At 43.7% G+C, this 19,702-nt stretch overlaps 1 protein-coding gene across 4 annotated transcripts in view; it reads right to left on the minus strand.

Annotated features, from left to right (window-relative positions):
• Positions 1–19,682, minus strand: part of LOC118094891 (charged multivesicular body protein 3) — a 31,031-nt gene extending 11,349 nt beyond the window's left edge. Inside the window, exons 1-5 of one of the 4 annotated variants that reach the window (XM_035135634.3) lie at positions 19,407–19,682; positions 14,630–14,910; positions 10,274–10,413; positions 4,295–4,410; positions 1,468–3,494 (exon numbers count right to left, since the gene is read on the minus strand). In XM_035135634.3, coding sequence (XP_034991525.2) covers positions 1,958–3,494; positions 4,295–4,410; positions 10,274–10,413; positions 14,630–14,910; positions 19,407–19,408 — 2,076 coding nt within the window. In that variant the 5' untranslated portion in view covers positions 19,409–19,682 and the 3' untranslated portion in view covers positions 1,468–1,957. Of the gene's footprint in view, positions 1–1,467; positions 3,495–4,294; positions 4,411–10,273; positions 10,414–14,629; positions 14,911–15,423; positions 15,970–19,406 lie in introns of those variants that run through there. The other 3 variants (XM_088655912.1, XM_035135633.3, XM_035135637.3) reach the window with 3 other exon arrangements.
• Between the last annotated feature and the right edge of the window lie 20 nt (positions 19,683–19,702).

A 19,702-nucleotide genomic window follows, 5' to 3' on the forward strand; every position in this document is an offset into this window, starting at 1 on the left:
AGGCCAGCAACATCCGGGGACCTGAGGCCGGGAAAGGCTGGTTCAGGGCGGGAGGCCGGAGCTTAGGGACGCGGAAGCCCCGATCTGATTCCTGGTTGGTTGCTCGCAAGTGACAGACAGCTGATCGAAGCCGCTCCCCGCAGCCGGAGGCAGCCACGCTGCCCACTGACATAGAACAGAATTATAGACTCGAGTTGGAAGGTTCCCCTAAGGGTCATCTAGTCCAACCCCGAGCGATGCAGGACTCTGTGTTAGATCATCCCTGACAGGTGGCCATCCAACCTCTGCTTAAAATGCTCCAAAGTAGGAGAGCGCACGAGCACCAGTTCAGACCTCATTAAGTACCTATGTGACACTTACGCGTGTACTCAGATATAAGCCCCAGCGTGTTTCGTGGGACTTGGTCCCAGATAAATGGAGGCAGTATGGTAGTTTCAGGTTCATAAGCTGGTACAAGACACATAACGTAGCAGAGAAAATAAAAGTATCACTCGTTATTAAAATAGGGACAGGACAAGCAATTGATTATTTCAGAATTTTGCTTTTGAGGATAATATTGGCACTTGGATAGTTTTGAATTATATTCACCAGATTTGACTTGGTTTTTTTTGTTTTTTTGGTTCTTGTTCAACTGTGATTTCCATAGCTGCCAAGTTATCCCTTTTTTTAAGGGATTTTCCCTTATGCTGAATAGGCTTCCTCGCGAGAAAAGGGAAAACTTGGCAGCTATGGTGATTCCCCCCCTATTCAACTACGTAACCAATAGCCCATTTGAAATTTGCATTTTAGCCCCGTGCTAGGCAAATGGCATTCACATGACAGATTGGAGCCTTTCAAAAGGACAGTAACTGAAAAGAGAGGTCTAACCTATTCTGATTTGTTTCACGAGGCATAATATGACATGACACAGCACTGACCACTGACCAATATCCTGTATAATGAGAAAATGGTGGATTGTTCAGAGACATTTTTGCCTTGAACCTGCACAGTGGAGATAGAACAAGCATATCTTAAGAAATATAAATAAGTTGTGTAGGCAACAACCTTCTTGCCCGGGGTGTAACTGCCCAGGCTTGCACCCTAAGAAGATCATTTCGGCGCTGCTAATGCAGTGGCTTGACTTCACCCACAGAGACGCACTTCATTGACTCTCAAGACAGATGGATGTTAATAAGAAGAGCCCAAATGACTAATTAGGTGGGATAGAAATGTATAAATAGATATAAGTGGCTGATGAACTTTTATATTTCATATTTGAAATTAATAAAGCACTATTGATGTACATGAAAGTCAAATCGAGAAGCATTTAGGACATGGATATATTCTGCCTGAGAAACCTCAATAAGATCCAAATTTCTTATAGAAAGGGTAGGATGCAAGCATAAGAAGTAAAATTTGAGTGGAAGACAAAGTGAAGCACAGGTACAAAACCGCCATTGGAACGATTAATAGAACAAATTATTAACCTTCTTTTAAAATAATTTATTTTCATGGATTTGTTTTTAAATGTATTCTCACAGACCATACATTATTCAACAAAGGTGTGCTGAACAAACTCTAAAAGAAGAAACATTTAAATAAAACAATTATTGTATGTTAAAATTTCCATGTTCACCCATATCCTATCCCGTCATGTTAAAACATTTCCTGAAATATACTTTTGTTGACAAATATATATGATTTTTGTGCTTACAAAAAAAGCAAATGAAAAATGTTAACTTTTTAAAACTTCCAAATGCTGTAAAAGGAAAGGTGTCATTGTACAATACGTATTCATTATTTCAACACACAAGGCAACCAAATGATTCTGTCGACATTAGCATCATGTTTATTTTTACTTCACTGCACTAACATTTAAACTAAAACTTTAAAACCACAAGGTCTGTTTTGTGACTAACATTTAAATGGCAAGCAGTAAATATGTAGGAAGGTTACAAAGGACGTTATCAGCACACACCTAAGACGGGCTATGGTTTGACAACAGCTGCTGATGCGTATATGGCTTCTTTTTCTTGTAAGAGGCCCATCTACAAACTGGGCAGCAGTGCCGCCCCCCGGCCAGCCACATCACAATGCAATTCTGGTGAAAGACATGGCCGCATGGTAAACCCATTAGCAAGCATCCGTTTCTGAAATTCTCTAGACACACGACACATTCCGTAGAGTGCAACATACCAGCAGGCCAAACAGACCAATCGGGCTCCGTATCTTCTGTAGAGCTTTGCGAGCCATTTGACATGGCTTTGGCACACGAACAGGTCTTGCCATTGCATGAGGGCTCCCCTTCGCGAGGGCTCTGAAGGGCGCTTTGCTCGTCCTCAGGTACCGCCCGGCCGCTTCTCGAGGCACCTTTGCATTCGCTATCCGACTCGCTTTCGCTTTGAGAGAGCTCCATCATCTCTTCTTCGGAATGCCCGCCGGCACATTTAAATCGCCACACGGGCAAGTTTCTAATGTAATCGGTTGGTATCAGGGGGTGGAGCCATAAATCGGGGAAAGCTAAGCGCTCAAGGAACAGATCTGGGTCTTCATCCCAATCGGATTCAAAGGGGAAGCGCTGAAACGAAGTGATAGGGTGGAACAGATAGCTAGTGTACCAGTCCCAAAGGCTAGATAACCACTCTAGGTTATTTTCATTTACTTCGTCGCTGTTATTGTGCCTTCTCTTTTTCTCAAAATAATCTATTAATAACCCATGACCAAGGTAAGTGCTGAGGAACAAGGCGGGGTGAGAAGAATAAAATATCCAATCAGCTCTCACCCATGAGGCTAGGGCTGTTGTATTTGAATACCGGAAGAGTTTTAAACTGTATTCATAGAAACTGTCTAAATAAGGTAACTGCAAAAAACCCAAGACTGGTAGCCAAGAAATAATTAGTAGAGAATTATAGGTCCCTAAAGTGCTTATAAGAACAACGAAGCGCTTGATAGTAGCACCCTGAGTGATAAATAGGTCCATCCAAGCCATTAAGTTAACTAATACCAGGCTTAAAACAAATAAATCATTAACTTCTGGCTGTAAGGAACGCAAGAAGGAGTCCATGGCACGGAGGGAAATAAATTCACCAGTATTATTCCCATACCTGTAAATTCCTTCGGGAGTTCTAAGTATGTAGGATGGTGTCTTATAGATGCCCATCTCTGCTATGTGACTCTTGTTGTCCCAGTTTTCTACATTCACAAAAATAAACTCAACTCTGCCAGTAAACTTTACACTTAGTGCAGAGAAGAAAGCTGGAGGCTGGTCTAACTTTGCAAACAGGTATATTTTCACCCTATACTGATAACTTTTGTTCCATTCTTCCTTCAAGTGTTCCGATTTGAAGATGGTTTTGATCCGGGAAGCTGCATGGGCTGTTATCCATTTGAAAATATGCTCCGTCTCGATTTTACGTCCACCGTATTCTTTAAGCATCACTTTCCCTTTGGACGTACTAGTTTGTGGAACGGACATGATTAATGTGGATCTCACCCAGCCTCTTCTCCTGCAGTATCTACAATGAAAACATTGGGTTAAATAAAGGAATGTTTGAAAAAGAAAGAGTTTTCACTATCATTTACCGCACTGAACTTAACCACTCCAGAATTAAAGTGGTCTTGCAAACATTTGCAGATGTGATGAACATCTATTTAGAAACATTTTGTTTGCAGTACTGTATCTGTAGAAGCAGCAAACATCCAGCAACTTGAACAAGGATCACAACCTTCTTTGTGTATTATGAAATGGAGAAATTCATATTCCGTAGCAGGCAATTAGGAATTTCAGCACGGTCTTTTAACTACTGCGAGCGAAACTGTCTGAAATCGAATACAGTAGCAGACCTGCTCATGAAATTGCTCATGAAATTATAATAAGGGCTGCCCTTCTACCAATTCACGACATGAATTTAGACACAGAGAAAACATACAACCCCATTCCATTGGGGTCTAGAAGCAAGGAAGAGGAGCATGTGAGTCATTCATGAATTTCCTGCTGCCATTGCTGGCTAATGAGCAAAGCCAGTGAACAGAGAAATTATTTCTGTATTAACAATATTTTAATATTGCCTAATCTACAGGAATTATCTTCATAAGTTTATGGAAACTGTGAATATTTTATTTGTGGATATATTATGACCTACAATCACATATTGTCGTTTTGTCAGTTTTCTTCTCCTTTTTCTGTATTGCTTATGTCATAAAATAAATGATATTTCTATACTGCTTTTCAACAGGGGGTTCAGGAAGTAGTCAACATTACAGGTGATACCACGTTATAGAGGCAAAACCCACTACAACAACTTCAAGAACATACCTCGGGTCACTGGAGCAGTTAAAAGTGCCTGTTCGTATACCAAACCGTGAGACTTTCTTCACCATTTTCTCCCAATGGACTCTTCCCATTAGAGGGCTTCTATCATTTGCTATGACCTGTTTTTCAAATAGTAATAAAAAACTTTGTATGAACACCATGTAGCAAACTGGCTTGTGCATGACTTTTCATTATTTATTTTTATACTTCTATTCAAGTTTTATACTTTTAGACGTAAAAAGGTCACCACAGTGGCTTCTGATAACGCTCCCATTTGTGAAAAACCTAACCCATATGTTCCCGCCGTAAAAATGCTTATCACCAACATTACGAGAGTTTACCCAAGAAAGTTCTAAGTTTAACTCTGCCGGGTGGTGGGTGGGGAATAATCAGGGAAATGCAATTACTGTGGAACAAAAGGCAGAGTCCATGGGTAGTTACTTGTGCCCAATGGAGACATTGCCACACATGTTTCCAAACAACTGCTACATGTTTATTGTTTTTTAAAGAAGCCAATAAGTCAACATGCACACCTTGTGATCCTAGCAATCAGCAATAAATCTCTATCATGTCAAAGACCCTGGGAAGCTCTGAAAAGCAGAGTTCTGCAAATCTTTCACGAGGCACATTCAGAACCAATTTGGACAATCTTTAATGGTTTGTAGCCACAGAATAATTCCCGGCGCAATTTTTGCGCACACATACATTTGAGCACGACTTGTATAAATGAGTTATCCATGTAGGTTTCTCTTGAATGGCCATGTGACCTTCTACTAAATCTAGCTACGTCTCACAGAACCCTTCATAAGCCCACTGCAGGAGTGCTCCATGCATATGAGCAGTGTTAGAAACAGAGATATGAAAGCTAGGAGCTAAATGGCACCTTAAATCTAGGTTATGGGCGCTACAATGGAGTGTCTAGGCACACTTTTTTTTTATAACAAGAATACATAGCTGAAAATGAATGAACTGCAGCTAAAACATTATGTTCATTTTTCATATGGGTCTAGTCCAGGCATCCCCAAACTTCGGCCCTCCAGATGTTTTGGACTACATTTCCCACCATCCCTGACCACTGGTCCTGTTAGCTAGGGATCATGGGAGTTGTAGGCCAAAACATCTGGAGGGCCGCAGTTTGGGGATGCCTGGTCTAGTCCTTCCCCTGCCCACCTCCTAATATTCTTAAGAGGGTCTCTTCTCCAGTCTTCAGAGAGTAGCTGGAAGTGGGGAGGCAGAAAAAGGTCCTCCTTTCCCTCCACTCTGAAGTTTTAATCTGAAATCTTAGGTGCGGTACTGCGCCCAGAGCTCAGAAATTGCTCACGCTAAAGAAATTCCTGTTGCAAAATGTGCCTAGAACAATGGGAGTTTCGAACACTGCATGTGAGCCAATTTCTCATGCATGCAAATGTGAAGGTCCAGGAAAGACTGGGGAAACCTAGCATATCTGTGATATGCCATGCATCAAACTACAAACTGCATGCAAGTCTAATCTGTTACATAAACTGTTTCAAGCTAGGATTTCAGAATTTCATTGTCAATTTTGTTGGTAGGGTGCTCAAAATTTCAACAGAACTGTAAAATAATAACACCACATAGCTAAAACATTGCAAAAAAAATGCCGCAGCAAACAAACAGAAAAGCTGGGGAAATTATTTTTGTAATCAATTTATAGACTGCCTAATATTACCAAACCGCTAAACAGCTTACAAAGTAAATAAGTAAATACCATAGCAATAATATTTAATATCCCCGCGTGACCAATACAGAAATACCAGCTAAGATGTCCTGATGGAACAATTTACTGCAGGATAAATAAGGACCACTTCAGATGTTAACACTAAAACATGGCTTAGCATTATGTTCACAAAGCAAAGTGGGCCTGAGGCTTGGTCTCACATACTCTTGCCATTCACCCATTCACAAGTAAGGAGATAAATGAAGATGACAAACTCAGGAAATTTGGTTATTTTACACCAGCTTTCGTTAACCTGCTGCCCACCAGAAGTTCTGGACATCGACTCCCATTATCCTTGACCACTGGATTTGGTCAAGCTGGGGGCTGGGGGGAGTTGGAATCCCTGGGTAGAGAAGTCTGGTTTTGAACTCTCATTATTTCAAACAAACCAGGATCAAACACTGATTTATAATTCTGGCCTTCTTTGGTGCTTCCGGGATGAACCATAAACCACCAATTCTTGCTTTTCATTTCTTTGAATTAAGCACCTAGTATTTTTAGAAATCAAGAACGCGTTATCTCTGCAACCAGGACCAGCAGAACATAGCTGACATCCCTTGGTAAGCCTGAGGCTGTTTGGGATGCGTGGGGAGCAGAGATGACTATATTTTCTTTAATTTTGTGCTATGCCACACCCCATGGCAGCCGTGTTATGCCATGCTCCCCTACAGAAGTCAATTTGCGACCGCTGCTCGTGGCACTTTCTCCAAACTCAAAATGTGCTCGCCAGTCCGAGAAGCTTGAAAAGTCCTGGCTAAGGCACCAGCTAACCAACCGTAGCTTCCCAACTTTGGACATAATGGGGAATTCAGGCTGCTTTAAAACCAAAAGTGGATATTTCTGGCATGTGCCAGAGGAAACCAGGAGGAGTGTGCAAGCCCAAGGCTTGCTGTAATGGCTTATTCACATAGCGATAAACTGCAGCTTCTGCCTAAATTGCCCCTTAGTATAATATTCATAGGGACTATCATCCACTTGGGGAATGTGGATTGATAAAAGCAGAAGAATAGGGAGGATGAAAGGCAGGAGTTCGCTCTGCCTTACAGGCAATTTAAACGACATGACTGATCATGCGTGAGTCACTGTGCCCTGCAGTTTCCACATACTTTCTGATTATTTTAGGAATGTGTCACGTGATTGAAAGCTGATTGGTCGAGTAACGATTTTAAGACTTCCTTTTAGATCTCTCATTTGATGCAGAGTGCAATGTGTCCCGAACTCGCAATGAGTTTTCTGGGTGAATTACCGCCTCTGCTAAAATGGCGTAGCAGGAATGGAGAACGCAAACCAGAACACAGAGAAACCAGCAATAAATCCAGAAACTTCAACATCTCAAAAAGCCATGATTACATCTCTCTCTAGAATAGAAAAAAACAACAACACATGGCTGTTAAGAGGACAGTGTGTTTTAGCATATAAAAAGAATCAACAAATGTTTGCCTCTTCTGTCACCATTCCAAAGGCTACATTAGGTGTCAGTCAACTGTCATTGTGTGAATTGAATACCACTGCATTTTTATTCTTTGCACTGAATGAAGTTTCCCAACAGAAATACAGCATTTATAAATGGGAGGAAAACAGATCTACTGTTACAGCTTGTTGGTTATTTGCAGAACTTTTTCTTTTCAGATTGCTACGCGGTGTTCTAGGTGCGTGCTACTGCGAAGGGAAGTTTTCAGAATGCTTATCACTTCTCTGGCTTTTAACTTGGGAAATTTTCATCCCGATCCCTCGGAAGCAAGTCTGTGTAAAGGGAAATGCTTCTAAGGTATTTAGAACTAAAAGCTCAACAGTTGCTGCTATCCCAGTTCTAAGCATCTCAAAAGTTATACTATCCTGATGCCAAAGAGCCGCCACATTAAAATATAGGGGAAATGTGAGCATCAAGGAGGTTTTGCTGTTCTGTACACAGTAGAAATGATTTCAGGTACCTGTATATGTCCACAAAACACAACTATGCACACTGGTATCATGATTAAAATAAAATAGTGGGACCTGCAACAAAATGTTGCAGTGTATCCCCACTCCCTAAGAAGAGTGTTCTGGGCTTCAGTCTGCCTTGCTGTCTCCTGAGGGGCTGTTGGCATGCTGACAGCCTGGCAGCAAATGCATGGTGGCACCAATTTTATGAATGGAATGGTGGGGAACTCAATGCTATTTTCATTACTGTTTGAACACTGGGGGCTGTGTTAACAGCATTAAGAACACAAGGCAGCCCCTGCTGGATTGGACAAAAGGCTTATCTAGCCTAGCATCTTGTTTCCTACAGTGGCCAACCAGATGGGAAGCCCACAGACAACACATGCATTTTAGAGTCATGCCACCAGGTCTCTCAACCATCACGACTCAGAGCCACAGATAACTTATCCTCCACAAATTTGCCTAATCTCCTTTTAAAGCTGTCTTAAATTGGTGGCCAATGCCAAATCTTGTGATAGTACATTCCATAATTTAACCATGAGCTTGTGCAAAGATGTTTGTCCCGTCCTGAATCTCCCAGATTTCCAAAACTTCCCAGCTCTTTGCTAGCAATCTGCTTCTGAGAGGGCCTTTTTGAGAAGGAATGTGCTACAGAAGGAAATGGAGCAATAAAAATGGGTTTCTAAAACTATGAACAAAGATGCCCTCAAGTACAGTGTAAATCAAAATTATCTGCAGATAAGGTACGCTGAAAAGAAAAATTGAAATGTGCCATGACGCTAAAAAGTCTCTCTATAAGCATGTAAATTACAAAAGGACTGTAAGAAAAAGGGAAGCCCTCTCCCTATTTCAGCTGCTTCATCTTCATGAAAGACAAGATAGAAAGAAAACTGGGAAAAACCATGCCTTGCAACCATTCCATCTTGAGTGTTTCAGGTGCCCTGTGCCTTCTGCTGCTGCAATTTTCTTACACTGAAAAGCAGGAAAAGGCAATAATCCACAAGCCTTTCCTACACTGTTATAGCCAGAATGACATAATGCGGCAGAATCCGTGGCAACGTGGTGTGAAGATCCCTCTGGCACCCCCCACCCCCCCGTTTCCCAGTGCAACTGTCTGGCGGGCACAGCGCGGCTGCCGCGGGCACTGCAGTGCGGCGCCCCCTGGCAGCCCGGCGCCCTGGCGCATTGCGCCACCCAGCCTTGCCTTAGGGCCAGCCCTGAGCAGAATCTTGAAATAACCCTGCTCAGGTGTTGGGAAGGCTGTGGTGGTTCTTTTATAAGCTTCACCTGAAGTACAGAGAGGAGGCCAATGTAGATGGAAGAAGTCTGGTTTAGGGTGGACGTAGGAAGGGTCAAGTGTGCAGCATACCCATAGGGTTCTGGTGTTTGCATTATTACCATCAGAAACGTTTTGTAAAAGTTTGTGACAAAACATCTCTTCAAAGCGTCTTGAGTGAAATTTGGTGCTCGGATGCTTTTAGGTAATACTGATCTTGTGTGACACAGCTGCCACCCTAAAAAAAAAGGCAACTGGGAGCCAGCAGCTAAAGAAACCATGCGCCAATACCCATTGACAGGGACAGAACAGAATTCCATAACAAACATCTCTCCAACTCAGTGGATGTGGGAGGAGGAGGAAAAGTTCACTGTAATGCGAATTCACACTGGCTCATTTGTGCTAGCCTATAAAACCCCTTGCACCTCATTAAAAAGGGGGAAACCGATTGTGAAGAATAATCCAGAGGAAAAGCTGGGACTGAGGCAGGATGCACAGGGAAATGCAAAACAGCACAAGCAAACGGTGAGATAAAAATGCAAGGCCTTGAGTGATTGACTGGAGTCGACACACACTATAGCAGTGATTTTATGTACGTTTACCTGGGAGCAAAACTCACTGAATTCAATGGGACTTACTCCCTGGTAAATGCGCACAGGATCAAGCAGCTAGCCTCTTTTCATGTGCAACAACTTAATGGAAAACAAAGAATGGCATCTCTTTGATCCTAGATGAGTAGTACAGATTCTATTTACTCAAAGCAAAGCCATGACATTTGCAGCCCAACTGTAAGTATGTCTATTTCGAAGCAAGTCTTGCTTCCAGGGGACAGGCTTTCCAGTAAATGAGTTTTGGATTGTAGCTTTAGTTGTGCATTATTATTGTTGTTGTTGTTGTTGTTATTACTAATGTTTACTGCCCATATGACTGGGCAGCAATGTATCATCATCTTCATGTATATCACACACCGCACCTTTGGGCTAAGTACTCTAACTGAAATGTGACCCGACTCAGGGGCTCGTTTCACTGTTAAAAATAATGTATTTAATACCTGCACTAGCCAGATACCATCCTTCGTATCTTCTACCAGCTCATAAAAGTGCATTTCCCCACTGAAGTTTGTGCTAGAAACAGACTCAGAGGCTTCCTCTTCCTTGAGAGCAGAATAAAGTTCGCCTTCCATCAGGTCTCCTATGTAAACAAACAAAGGAACACTCATTACACTAATGCCAAAGGTCACAATTGCCAAAAGGATTCCGGAACAGCAGCAGAATAGATATTGTTGGGAGGCGGCTAACTACTTTTAAAGAGGAAAATCTACGCACATACAACATATGCTGCTTGTAAAGCAAACTAAAAGGGGAAAAGATTGCCAATGCTTTCAGTTCGAGTTAAAATGTCACTCAATTGCATAGTAGGGGAAGGTCATGTAAAATACAATTACTGTAGTTGGAACACCTACTCAGAAATTTTTATTTTAACTTTAATTAAAGCAGACCATTCATGTAAACCAACCCAAAGCTTTATAGGCAGCCCTTCTGTTTACGAGGGACTGAAGAGTTCCTGCGAATGGCCAATAAAAGAAGGCAAACAATATATTGCTATACCTGAAGCAATCCAAAACCTTGAGGGCTGGGGCATCATAATTGCCAACAGTGCATATCCCCAACTCAAACCTCATCAGGTGGTCTCAGGCCACTGATCTCAGAGCCCCAGTCCCCATTCCGCTGCTACCAAAATACAGGGTAGATACCCTTTAAGGGTTGCTAGCAATGATTAGAGATATAATGTACAGTACCCAAAGTGCACTCAAACTTGAATGCAATTATGCGGAAGCCCCTTTGTGGGTACTGGCCCATTAAAAAGCCTGCCACCCCAAATTCTCCCACTTCTAGTAGCTACACCATCTCTCTTTTGAGCTGGTGTCCCTTGGAACTGCACGGTCCATGGCATAATTTACCCATTTGCAGCAAAGGCTGCCCAGAGTCAGAGAAGGCAACACGGGGTTTGGATTCTCTTAGCATGTTATGCGAAATTCCCTCATTAGCCTGAAAGCTACACAGACGCAGCGGGAAATGAAAGAATCTGCATGCAGGTCCTTGGAAGGGATTGAATATTATGGCCGAGCTGAAATAAGGGCAGTGTGAGCGTTCTGCAAAAAAAACCCTGAAAAAATGTACCCCACCTAATTTTGGCGATTCTTTGCAGGAAGCCCCGCAAAATGGAGCAAACAGGTTCACCCATTGAGAGCAAGTGTAGGAAGCACTGCAACATTTAACAACTGACCATTCTCTCAATATGAAGCCTCTGTGCTTCTCCTCTCTTTTAAGCAATGATTTATTTCTGAGGCAATCATGTAATCCAATCTGATAAGCAAAGTGAGAGCATCATATCACTGGGACAATGTAACTGCTGGCTGGTTAGGAACACTTAAGCTCTCCCCTCCCTTTTTTTTAAATGGCAGCAAACTGTTTGGGGAAGAGCGATTAAAAAAAAAAAGCCAATAGAGGAGGTATTCATTAAACTTCTCCCAAACCCTGCTTTCTGCCTTTAAAATGTATGGGGGTGAAAATTCTGAATAGTTCCAGTTGGTTATTTCATTGCACACATAGGTGCCTGAAACGCAGCCAAATATGCAGTATAAAATTATTGCACACCTATCAATCCCAGCTATTCCATGACACTTTTACAAACGTTGGTGGATAAATTCCAGAAGAGAAACCAACCTGTAGGAGCAAAAATTACTATGGTGCTTAAGTGCTGAAATCTTATTTTCATGATATGGGACGTTCTGCTTTTAATTATTTATTGACAATAGCCTACCTTTTATAAGATGCAAATGCTTAAATTAAGTCAAAGGAGAAATATGCACAATCAGAGCTTTGCTTGTTTTCACCAAAGCAATTCCTATTCAGTTTGGTTAAAAACTGGCTCTCTCTTCCATAGAAGGAACCGTGTCTCTCTTTTCTGTTCACACAGGCAACTTCTTCCTGCTCAATACTATGTTTTACTTGGAAATAAGTCTCACTATGGATCTGTGGGGGATAGCCACATGCAAGTATGGTGTTTCAAGAGCTCAATGTGCACTACAAAAATTTCCTTCTAGTCTCATTTAACTTTAGCTTCAAATATGAACATTACATTTCTCTCTCAAGGTGTCCTTTAGGATTCTGTATTTTGTTTAGATCATCAGTAGTTTCCTCTCTTTCTAATCTACTTCATATCTTAGCCATTTTTACAATGGAGCTGTTTCTTTTAAATGTCCAAATTAGTTTCGTTCCAGTAGTCTTCTAAGAGCTTCCCTGCAACTCAATACATTACTAACAGTGCAATCCTGTACACGCCCACTCAGAACTATGCCCCATTGAGTTCAATGGGTTTTACTCTCAGCTGAGTATAGGGTTGCAATCGAAGCACTTACCAACCTCAGGGTGACTGTGTATGCATTGACATTTCTGCTCTTAAAGGAAGATGGAAGGTTGGGGTACAGAACGAAGGCTCTATTATACTGAGAATTATGGGGAGCAAGAGTATGACCATAGTTGCAAGACAAATCAAAACAGAAGAATGTCGGCTAGGTAACTTTTTGTTTTCTTCCCAAACAAGGATGCATTTCAACTGGTTGAAGATAATTTTCTTAAAGCTCAGTGTGCTTTACCAGTTGAATGTATGAAGACAGAAGGGAGCACCATTGAATTCAATGGAGCTTACTCCCAGGAAACGAAGCAATCAGGATTGCAGTCAATCTAATCCTAATTAATTGGTCATTATGCTACGTAACACAGCTCGTGGGTGTATATTCATTTTATTATACCATGGATCAACACAGGTCCCTGCACGTTTTGAGTCTCTGTGGAGGCACAGCTATGGATCCTCTTTGGGGTGTGTGGCTGTCATGCCAAGCTTCAGCACTCTGAATTTGGTAGAGTGGATTTATGAGAACCCCAAACCTCTACTATTCATTTTGACCAGATTCAGATGAACCAAAACAGATTCAGATGAGCCAATGCCTGGGATTAGTAATGGACTGGATGAGGGCCCATAAACTGAATCGTAGAGTTGGAAGAACCACCAAGGATCATCTAGTACACCGCCCTGCAATGGGGCAGGGATAGTTCTAACCCAGGTATAGGCAAACTCAGCCCGCCAGGTGTTTTGGGACTACAACTCCCAACATCCCTAGCTAACAGGACCAGTGGCCAGGGATGATGGGAATTGTAGTCTCAAAAATATCTGGAGGGCCAAGTTTGCCTATGCCTGGTGCTAACTAATAGATCAGATACAATTTCCTTGAGATATGATCTCAAAAAGCTGAGGATTTCGATGGCTGCACACTGGTTAGCATAAAATAAGAGCTGCACAAGCAGGTACACAAAGCAATTAGCCAGTCTTACTCATTTATCTCACCTGGCTGTACTGTTTGGCAGACCAAAGCATTTATTCAACCAAAGAGCACCACTTTTATTATCTTTATAGACCTATGACTTTCTGAAGGTGTTAACACAGGTCAGAAATATATTTACAATAAGGTATTTTTATAAGGTATTTTTATAAGATGTTTGTTCTGAAGCAGCCTAAGCTTCAGATTCTCACTCTGCAAACAAAAGCTAACACTGAGGCAAACCTGACATTATTTTACTTCCTTGAATACATAGCAAGGCCTTGCTTCTTGTTTGAAGCATATAATAAATTAATCGGCAAAACAGCAATCCTTTCTCTTCTGAACAATGTGTTGCATGAAAGATACAATCGTAATACACACCTACCAGAGAGTAAACCTCATTAAGCTCAATGAGGCTTATTTCTGAACAAACATGCTTAGAATTGCGCTGTTTTAAATTACTTACGCACACTTGCTTGCATCAAGGCCAGTAAGATTTACAACTAAGGAAACATGCAGAGAATATGATAGCCAGTATCTTAATAAACTTGTGACCTAACTTGTTAACCGGCCTCACAAAATGCCAGGCAGGTTGCACTTTCTGATCAATGTAGAAGATCTTTCATGCTACCGGTAGTTTTGGGTGCACGTCAAAACAGCACATGCCACATTTCAAATTCTGATTCTTACTAGCATGTTTTACATAAAGCCAGATATTACATCATGGTTCCTGATGATTTTCATCTGGACAATCTCTCTCCCCCCCCATCTCTCTATTCTGCTGCCCTGTGCTTCCAAACATTGCCACATTTTAGCAATTCTCCATAAAAAGGTCAGAAGGCATTCGAAGCGTGAGGTCACATCTGAGATCAAGCACTTTTATTTGGTATTACTCCTTAGCTACTAAGCTTTCCTTGCACACTTTGTACGGCTGTACACAATAAAAGTTACTGCAATATAGATGCTTAAAGGGGGGGGGGGCTATTCTGAAAGTTAAAATGCCAGCGAACAGACATTTTTTCCTACCTGATTTCTCAACCAGCTCCCTGACATCCTTCTTTTCCAGAAGCCCCGAGTAGCCGAGCCCCCTGCACTCCAAAATGGTTTTCAGCTTCTTGAAGCTGAGCGCCACCGGGTCCACCAACTGGGTGGCGAAGAAGCCCGTCTCGTACCACACAATGGCCTCAAAAAACCTGGCCAGGATGAACAGGACCATAAAATAAAGAAGCAAGAAAAACAGCTTCAGCCACATCTTTCCTCCGCGCGCGCGGGGCTCCTGACTCTCTGCAGAGAGAGTCAAGTCAGTCCTACAAAAAAGAGAGAGAAAAAATGTCTGGAGGGAAGGAAAAGAAGGGGACCAGATAGATACCCACATACCAAAACAACAACAACACAACACCCAATTCTGTTGCTACTGTCAAAGAGTCCCTTTCCCTCATTCTTATGAAAAGACACAATGGCGGTGGGGGTGGGGAGAGGATAACACCCACTCGCCTAGAGGGAACCGGGATTTGGGGGGGGGTGAGGAAGAAGAAGCACCCCCCTCAATCCAGGGCACCCCATCATTTTAGGGAGGCACTGTGTGTGCGTGTGTAGGTGGGACCTTGGTATTTATGGGGTGCCTAAAAGGGCTGATGAGAACCAAGTCTCCAGCAGGGCGAGGAGGCGGCTGGTGGGTGGTAATAATGGGAGGGGGCCTCGCCCCCAGCCAGGAAATCACCTCATTTGGGGGGGGCACGAGGCGGGGGGCGCTGGTTTGGGGGAAGCCTTCAGGGGGTCGGGGAAGGACGGGGCTTGGCTGGCCAAGGCGCTTGTTTTACCCCGTCCCAGGAAGGCAGGCAGGCAGTCGGCGGCCCTACTCGTGTGGGGGCCGCCGCGGGCGGTGCTGCTGCTGCTGCTGCGCTCGGGCTTCTCGTCGCGCCGCCGCCGCCGCCGCCGTTGCCGTCGCCTCTCCGCGGCGGAGCAGAGGCCGAGCCGGAGGAGACATAACAAGTGACGTCGCGCAGCCGCGGCCGGCAGCCGAGGGAGGGAGGAGCGAGGGAGGGAGGGAGGCGCGACGGTCCCGGCAGGCCGGGCTGGGACTGGGAGAGGAATCCGGCCCCGGCTCCCCCAAGGCGGGCTCAGCGCTCGTTTACCTTGGGAAGGTTCCTTGCGGCGCGCGCGCAGAGGCCCGGGCCGGGCTTCCTTCCTTCCTTCCTTCCTTCCCTCCCCTCCCCCCCCTCACAAAAAAAAAGATGCTGCCTGCCTGGGCTGGCTTTCGCCACCGCCTCCTTTCTTTTTCGGAGGCGTCCTTTCTCTCGCAGGTTTTGGCTCGGGAGAAAGCCGCGCTGGGTTAGACCTGGGTGAAACGGGTCCCCCCGGAGTAGACTCTCTGGAGCCGCTCTTGGAAGGACACCGGACAAGGAGGATTTTTTTGTGTTGGGGTTTGTTTTTCCTCCCACCCACCCCCCTTTTCGGGATACTTTGGCGAAATTTGCACACCCACACCCCCGGCGAGAAGAAATGTGCGCCTTCTGTTTGTGAATCGGCCGTTGGGGGGGTCTTCGAGGTGAAGGCAGTGCCGGATTTAAAGTAAACAAGCTATAGATTAGGGCCCCACTCTCTTGCCCCCCCCCCAATGAAAATTTTAATATTAATATACTTAATATACTTTTTCTTAATTGTATTTCAGTTCAACAATTACTTTGATAAAATACATGTTTTGTTATATGCAAATAGCTTTAGATACTTATTTGGTCCATAGATTACCATATAGGATATATTCAACACAAAAAATAGGGACAATTTGTTGTTGACACAGGACAGCTGGACATATAAAGGACCCCACTACCTTCAATAGCTTAGGGCCTCATCAAACCTAAATCCGACCCTGGGTGAAAGGTGGTATACGGATTGAATAAATAATGCACCTTGTTCCTTTTTAACCAGGTCTTTGGTTGATCAGATTTACATCCTATACCCTTTTTAAATGTTTTTTTTGGGGGGGGGGCTATTGGGTTGCCTTTATTTTTATTACATTTTTGTGGTTTTATATCTTGCTTTTATTCTGTGATTAAAACCACGTCAGACCTGGAAGTGTGTGTCCCTTTTTTGGATTACAATCCCCATTTTGGGGGGGGGGATTACAACCCATTTTTTTGGAGGCCCCATTGGCGAAAGCTTGCCTTGGTCTACAACCTGTTTTGTTTTACAACCGGACCTCCGGAACGGATTATGGTTGTAAACCAAGGTACCACTGTATTTCAACTTGGCCATGGCCAGTGAGAAAAGGTGATGGAAACCGAAGGGCAACAATGTCAACAGGTTCCCAATCACTGCCTTAAATCACTGTAGCCTTACCTGCACATTCTACAATATGAGGATAAGAATACAGATCTATCTTACAGGGTATGTGAAGCATTGGAAGTACTGTTAAAAGATGAATACATTTGCCACCAACATTCTAACACTCTTAAAATGTTAAGAGTTTCCCAATCCATTGGGATGTTGGCAATGCTATTTTTAAAGAAAAAGAGGTGCCGGAGCTCACCACAAACACCTCCCACATTCTCTTAGAATGGCAATGGTACCCACCTGAGAGAAGCTGGAACCGAGTTCTGGTGAGTTCCAGCTGAAAAGAAAGCCCTGGATGTTGGCATGTGACAGGACTGTTTTGTCTTGAGAACATCTGGTGCTATCAACCTTTTGCAAGAATAGGCTCTAGGCTCAGGAAGCCAGGAATCTGTATGATAGAACATTGCTGGGTAGGATTACTTGCCTGCAATGTTTTTCAGTTTTTGTTTTTCCGTTTGCTACTCAGGGGTTCGTCTGAGAGTGCTCCACACAATCAGAAGGTCAGCGGTTCGAATCCCTGTGATGGGGTGAGCTCCCGTTGCTCGGTCACAGCTCCTGCCAACCTAGCAGTTCGAAAGCACGTCAAAGTCAAGTAGATAAATAGGGACCGCTACAGCGGGAAGGTAAACGGCATTTCTTTGTGCTGCTCTGGTTCGCCAGAAGCGGCTTTGTCATGCTGGCCACATGACCTGGAAGCGGTACGCTGGCTCCCTTGGCCAATAATGCGAGATGAGCACACAACCCCAGAGTCGGTCACGACTGGACCTAATGGTCAGGGGTCCCTTGACTGGGGCAGCCCAACAGCAATATCAAGCTCTCTGTGGATCAATCTGCCAGGTGCAGGTGTTACTGTAGCTGGTTTACCTGTGCAAAGAAGTGCTCACGCAAGTAGTCTTCAGACTGCAATTCTATAGATACATTACTAGGAAGGAACACTAGGAAAAGTTATAAGTAAGTTGGTTTAGGATACAGGTAGGTAGCCGTGTTGGTCTGGCGTAGTTGAAACAAAATAAAAAAAAATCCTTCCAGTAGCACCTTAGAGACCAACTAAGTTTGTCATTGGTATGAGCTTTTGTGGTATGAGCACACTTCTTCAGATGGTTTAAAAAGGTAAAGGGACCCCTGACAGCTTCCAGGTCTTGTGGCCAGCATGACTAAGCTGCTTCTGGCGAACCAGAGCAGCACACGGAAATGTTGTTTACCTTCCCGCCGGAGTGGTACCTATTTATCTACTTGCACTTTGACGTGCTTTCGAACTGCTAGGTTGGCAAGAGCAGGGACCCAGCAGTCGTGGGGATTCAAACTGCCGACCTTCTGATCGGCAAGCACTAGGCTCTGGTTTAACCCACAGCGCCACCCGCGTCAGATGGTTTAGGATGTAATCAAACCTTGTGTGAGAATTTTCAGAGAGGAGAATTAAAGGCGTTGGCTTCTTCTGCAATGGTAAAAAAAATAAAGTTTGCATCCCTTGCCAATCCTGCTTTTGCTCCAGTTGATATTCCTCACACCAGTTTAGACGCCAGGCCAAAATGTTTCTCTATTGCCAGGTCTTTAGCTGATTGAACATTTTGTGGGCTCTTAAATGTCTTTTTGAGAAGGATGTTAATGGTTTGTTGGTTATTTTATTATGTATTTTGTATTTTCATTTTATGTTGTGGTGCGCCCTGTGATCTTCTGATGAAGGGTGTTATACTAATTTAAGGAATAATAAAAAAATAATAACAACAGTCCCCTTTTGTGTATCTTCTAAAGAGTCATGACAGCATATAAAGAATAACAAGAAGATACGATCTTTGCAAGCATTTCCGAAGATTTATATATTTGTAAAAATGGCTACAACGAAATTAGGAGCTCGTTGGGCAGCGTCTCAGACGCAGAACCAGCAGGTTTAACGTAATTCACAGAAAAACAAATAAAGGGGTGGGAATCACGTAGAAGACGCGCGACGGAAGTAGGAGCCATGGCAGGAGGACTCCAAAACGCTACTTCCGCTTTTCCTATCTGTTTACCTATGACATCTCATGGTAAACAAACCCGCCCCCTCCTCTCCCCAACCTCCAAAAGGGGTACCCGTACTTCCTGATTCGCCTGTTCAAAGAGGTCTCTTTCATACAGGCCCTGCCCAACCTGTGTTTATGCAGAAATGACAAAATGCTGTTTAGAAGTTTCAAGAAGACTTCTTAGAGGAAACGACAGTGTGAGATGTCTAAGTTGCTGCCTGAACGCACCTCGACTGCTTTCAAACGGTAAAAAAATACTTATAATAAAGTAGACTTACACAGACCTTCTATCTTCCGAGTTCCCTTTAGCGCTTTTTTTTACTCGCAGAGACGGAAGTGACAGTTGTCGATAAAAAAAGCGGAGAACGCTGCACACACACACGGCGTTCTATATAAAGTATATATATATGTAAAGTCTCGCCCAAACCGACATATCCCTTTCCCCACCCGCAACTTGGAATAAGACCTACATTAGAAAGCGCGAATTCCTGTCTTTCCGTGCAGCGCTTTGAAGGAGCGAGGAAGAACCTGGCGGCTCATTTTTCTCCGCTGGGCTCTTATTAAGCTGCCACTTCCGCCTCGGGAAGACCAAGCAAAGGAATCCAGCAAGTTTCACCCTCGAGCCATTCCGTCCGTGTGGCGCGCGCGAGCTACTCTAAACCATTTCCTACATCTATGCGCGCGCAAGCCTTACCCAACCACGCGGGGGCTCCTCGAGGACCCCGCCTTGGCTGCCTCGAGCAATTGCCTGCGCCGCAGCTCCAAC

This window comes from Zootoca vivipara, chromosome 12, assembly GCF_965207765.1.
Source record: "Zootoca vivipara chromosome 12, rZooViv2.hap1.1, whole genome shotgun sequence".
Taxonomy (NCBI): Eukaryota; Metazoa; Chordata; class Lepidosauria; order Squamata; family Lacertidae; genus Zootoca; species Zootoca vivipara.